The following is a 5723-nucleotide window of genomic DNA, read 5'->3' on the forward strand; positions in this document are numbered from 1 at the left end:
TTTTGGTCAATGACATGAGACAAAGTATATGTGAACTGCTGTATGAAAAGTGAATTTACTCTGTAAATCTTCACCCAAATCCTAATTAAAAAAAAAAAAAAAAAAAGCACCTCGAGAGCTTAAAGAAACACCCCCATCAGCGAGTCAGCTTCATCTTCTGAACACATCCAGGAAGTAACTACTCCCAGGTCTCTAGGGTACCCCATTCCAGCCACCATCCTCTCCTACCTGCAACTGTACCTGGTCTCCTGGCTTCTGGCTTGACCCCTTTTGTCTATTCGCAACCCAACAACTGGAGTAACCCTATTAAAATGTAAGATGTGGCAGTCCTCTCTCCAAATCTCACGATGCTTCCCATCTGACTGCATAAAAACCAGACACGTTTGCCTCAGGCTCCTACTCCGCCTGTCCCCTCCACCCCTCTGCTCTGCTCTCCTACACTCTCCCCCTCGCACCTGCCACTCTACCACATGGCCACCTGCGGTTCCTCACACACGCCAAGACATTGCTACCCCAGGGCCCTTGCAAACCTGCCCCTCTGCCTGCCAAGCTCTTGGACCCCTGGGCCTGGCTCCTTCTCTCCGCCTCAGAGCTTAACTTCAACCACGTTGCCTCAGTGAGACCCTCTCCAGCCACCCTCTACAAAATTCACAGGCCCCTTCCACCATGAAACCCCTTCACTGCTTTCATTCCCCTCAGCACTCATCATCATCTAACACAACAGACATCTATCTTTTTACTTATTTCTACTGTTTACTGTCCCCTCTCATTGAAACATAAGGGACTGTTTTGTCTCTATTGTTCACTGCTTTCACCCCAGACCTGTAAGAGCCAAGCACGCACTGCTGCCGCCAGCGAGTCGATGCTGACTCACAGCGACCCCGTGTGTCAGAGGACACAGCTCCCCAGGGTTTTCTTGGCCATGATCTTCAAGCAAGTAGATCACTAAGACTTTTCTTCTGTGGAACCACTGGGTGGGTTCAAACCACCAACTTTTAGGTGGTCATTCACTAAATTATTTTTTGAAAAACATAATTTTTCTTTTTTTCCTAACTCTTTATTGTGATTTAGGTGAAAGTTTAGGAGGAGCTCTGGTGGCATAGTGCCTAAGACATCTGACTGCTAACCAGAAGGCTGGCGGTTCAAACCCACCAATCACTCCTCAGAAGGAAGACTGGGCAATCTACTTCTGTAGAGATACTGCCTCAGAAACCCAAGGAAGGGTCACTATGAGTCGGATCTGACTTGACGGCAGTGAGTTTGGTTTGGTTTATAGGTGAAAGTTTATAAAGCAAATTGGTTTTCCATTTAACAACTCATACACATTTTGTTTCATGACATTGACTGCAATCCCCACCACGTGAAAGCTTTCTTCCTCCTTCTCCCGTGTTTCCCGTTTCCATTCATACTCTTTCCTATCCCTTCCTGCTTTCTTAGCTTTATCCCTGAGCAAACACTGCCCTTTTGATCTCATACGGTTGATTGTTATAAGAGCCGCACACGTCCCTGTCTATCTTTTGGCTGAGAGGTGAGCCGCAGGGGTGAGTTCAGCTCCTGGCTTGAAGAGTGTCTAAGGGTCATAGTCCCAGTGTTCCACCAGTCTCTACCAAGTTTATATTTTTATAAACCTGGTGTATAATTAGAATTTCATAATGCTTAAAATACAGTTCTCTTGAAATTCAAATCCATCCCTGTACCACACACTCCAGTTTCTTCAGGCTTACCTGACGCACTCTCTCTTTAGCTGAGTGCATTAAGTGTGTGATAGCTCTGTTGTGATGTAGTCTCAGTGAGCTAAACTCATCACTACAGGTGAAGGACGACAGCAGCCCCATCTTGATAAAGGTCTGACAGAGCACTAGGAAAAGAACAGGGAAAGCTAGTATTAGAAAGGCCATCAGTAGATACGCAATTTTAAATACAGAGATGGGTAATAACAGCAAACTTCACAAAAGCCTCGACAAGAAAAAAGTGGTGAAAGCTCACACACGCATCCCCACTCAGGGACGGAGGCAGTTCTACTGTCACACGGGCTATGAGTCGGAAAGGACCTGATGGCATCCAACGACGTGTGTGTGTAACTAACTGTTAGTACAGCCACTGACCAGACAGAATGTCTAAGCAACGTACGAAGGAGTCCGGGTGGTACACTGGTTAAAGCGCTCAGCTGCATACTGAAAGGTCAGCAGTTTAAACCCACCAGCTGCTCTACGGGAGAAGGAAGAGACCGTCTGCTTCCGTAAAGACTGACAGCCTTGGAGAATCTGTGGGCAATTCTACTCTGTCCCCTAGGGGCGCTGAGTCAGAATCGACTCCATGGCTGTGGCTTGTAAGCAACACACGAAGAGAACACATTACGGGTATACAGACCAAACGTTAGGGGAAAGTCACCTCTGAGGTGACAATACAGGCTCCTCAGAAAAAGAAGTTTCTACAGAGCTGCTCTGGCTTTTGTTCATTCAAGGAATACAGCCGCCATAAAGGATAGCCCTCCCCCATCAAAAACTCTCTGTCTAGACTGTCAAGTACCCAAATGAGTATCTAGAACATCTATTCATACTGATGTCACACCAACATTTAGATAGCAGCTGCTCCTCAGACCACGGCATTAAAGCACACAGTACTTTCACCAGCTTTATTTAGCAAGACTACGGTATTTGCACTAACATTTAAACACCCGTCTTGAACGAACTGGATTTGACTCATGCACATGGCTCAAGTGCTCCAGCAAAGACACCAGCAGCAGTTGGTTGGCTACTGCAAATGGGAAGGTCGGCTGCTGCAGGGGTCCTTTCAATACCTGGAGTTCGGCTGGCACATCAGACTCTAAAAGTTTAAAAAAGAAAAAATTGTAAGTTACTTGTAAGTATTTTTATGAGGACAAAACAGCACACTCTAATTCATAAAACAAAAACTATTTAAATTTAAGGGAAAAAAAAAAAAGTGTAGTCACGCTGAATGGGGTTTCTCAAGAAACGCTTTCTGGGAGTGCCCCCTGGGGAATTCTGGAAGCTGAAGATGCTGTGGTGGGGAGTAGAGACGGTTTTAGTAGCACTGATATTTACAATGGTAAATAATTAAAATAAAGTAATTAAATAAATGAATAAATATTTGATCAAAAAAGCAAGCAAGGGGGAAATAAGATGGCCCCTTCCACTAAGAAGACTACTTAGGCCCTGGCAGAGAGGAGGAAGTCTGGCAGTGGAGTGACAGAAAGGCAGAAAGACTGGAAACTGTACTCGGAACATATACTACATAGGTACCAGGGTTTCACAGGGACCCTCTCATTTAACCCTCACAGACCAACACACGGTAGATGTGACCATGCCCATTTTACAGACAATGGTGCTGAGGCTCAGCAAGGTTAAGGAACTAGTGGGTCAGGTAGGACAGTCTGGCCCCTAAGCCCATTCTTTTTCTACCCGTAAAACTGTCTCATATAAGAGGCCAAGCAGACAGATGAGCTGGCACTTAAGGCTGAAGGTCATCCTAAGTTCTCGTTTGCCTTTTATTTAATGCACTACGGAAGAACAGGCTAAAAATACAAGTGAAGGCAAAGTGTTGATGGATGGATGTTCTGGTGACATGTAGTCTGTACAGAGGCCCACAGCCAACCAGGACAGAGTTGGAGGAGGCTAGTAAAGGAGGTCAGTTACAGAAACGCAGAGGAGGGAACAGATCCCACATCCAACTGCAAACAAGTTCACACATAGAATGTTCTACATCCCAGCCTAGCAAGTAGTATCTGGGGTCTTACAAGCCTGCGAGCAGCAATCTAAGAAGCAACTACTGGTCTCTTTCCTCCTGGAGCACAGGAGAACGAAGAAAATCAAAAACTCAAGGAAGCAGTCAGTACAAAGAACTAATGGCCCACATGAGGCTCAGGCCCATAGTCGCAGGGGACATCAGGCTCAACTGGCATAACACACTACACAAGACATTGTTCCACATCCTACTGTGGTGAGTACCAACTGGGATCTTAAAAGCTTGCAAGTGGCCATCTGGATGCAGTGATGGGTCTCTCCTCATCCAGAGCAAAGAAGAATGAAGAAAACCAAAGATTCATGGAAACAATTAGTCCTCACGACGGGTACACCATGTGATCTTCAGCCTATACGACTATGAGACCAGAAAATCTAGATAGTACCTGGCTACCACTGTCAACCACTCGGAAGGGGATCTATGTAGGAGATCCTGGATAGAGAGGGAGAACAATGTGGAACAAAACTCAAAAGCATTTAAAAAAAAAAAAAAAAGGGACCAGGTTTGCTGGTCTGACAGAGCCTGATGGAATCACTGGGACTATGGCCCCTAGCTGCCCTTCAGGTCTGGAATTGAACCTACTCCTGTGGCCTCCAACCAAACAAAAGACAAGTATATGAGCTGAACATTTACATTAGGTAGATACACTCCTTGGAGAGAACAATCATGGGAGAATAGAAGGGTTGTGTATGCACAGGGAAACAGCTCAGGGAGCAGGAGTGCACGGAAGGAAGGACACAGGGAAAAGGTAACTTATGAGGAGGAAGTGAGAGGGGAGGTGTTACATTGTGGTAAATTATAGTCAGTCATGAGACAAAGTGTATGTGAGCTGCTGTATGGAAAGTGAATTTGCTCAAAATGGCCGAAAGGACTTCATTTCAGTTCATTAATGCCTAGGATATTGATCTTTATGTGGTCCATTTCATTTTTGACAACTTCCAATTTTCCTAGATTCATACTTTGTACATTCCATGTTCCGATTATTAATGGATATTTGCTCCTGTTTCTTCCCATTTTTAGTGATGCCACATCTACAAATGGAGGTCCTACAAGCTTTACTCCATCCACATCAAGGTCAGCTCTACTCTGAGAAGCTCTTCCCCAGTCCTATTTGGAGAGCCTTCTGACCTAAGGGGCTCATCTTCTGGCACTATATGAGACAATGTTTCAGGGCTATTCATAACGTTTTCCAGTAATATATCAGACAGTGTTTTACTGCTGTTCATAAGGTTTTCAGTGGCCAACTCTTTGAGAAGGAGATGGCCTCTTCCTTCTTCTGAGTCTGTCTTAGCCTGGAAGCTCTGCTGAAACCTGTCCCCCACAGGTGATCCTGCTGCTATTTGAAATACTGGTGGCATAGCCTCCAGCCTCACAGCAACACACAAGCCACCACAGTATGACAAAATGACAGACGAGTAGTAAACAAGATTTAAAAAAAAAAAAAACCTCACTGCTGTCAAGTCAGATCCGACTCGTAGTGATCCCTCTTTGGGTTTCCTTGGCAATACCACTATGGAAGTAGATTGCCCAACCTTCCTTGTAAGGACTGCCTACTGGGTTTGAACCACCAACCTTTTGGTTACCAGTCAAATGCCTTAGGCATTATGCTACCAGAGCTCATAGTAAACAAGATACTCATAGTAAAATAAGGAAGGTCCCAGAGTTTGCACCTCAGATTAGTAAATATTTCAAGACTGGAACACTTGGTACTTTCAAGGGCAGAGTAAAGCAAGCAATTTCATACACAAGGGGTAAAAATGCAGCCTTTGCAATACACTGTAAATGTTGAAGGTGTAAACATTTGATACTTGTGGAAGTATCAACCAACAAAATAATTAAACAAAACAGGATGGAGATGATGGGCAAAATGTTCAGCACAACCACTGTCATCCACTTGGAAGGGATGTAGGAGATCCTGCATAGAGAGGGAGAACAATGTGGAACAAAACTCAAAATCATTT

General features: G+C 44.8%; 1 protein-coding gene across 1 annotated transcript in view; it reads right to left on the reverse strand.

Annotated features, from left to right (window-relative positions):
- Positions 1 to 5723, reverse strand: part of EIF2AK1 (eukaryotic translation initiation factor 2 alpha kinase 1) — a 32732-nt gene that overhangs the window by 21767 nt on the left and 5242 nt on the right. The window contains exons 2-3 of the mRNA XM_007942680.1: positions 2668 to 2826; positions 1725 to 1858 (exon numbers count right to left, since the gene is read on the reverse strand). Coding sequence (XP_007940871.1) covers positions 1725 to 1858; positions 2668 to 2826 — 293 coding nt within the window. The remainder of the gene's footprint in view (positions 1 to 1724; positions 1859 to 2667; positions 2827 to 5723) is intronic.

This window comes from Orycteropus afer, unplaced genomic scaffold, assembly GCF_000298275.1.
Source record: "Orycteropus afer afer isolate SDZICR_OR568_19922 unplaced genomic scaffold, OryAfe1.0 scaffold00006, whole genome shotgun sequence".
Lineage (NCBI taxonomy): Eukaryota > Metazoa > Chordata > Mammalia > Tubulidentata > Orycteropodidae > Orycteropus > Orycteropus afer.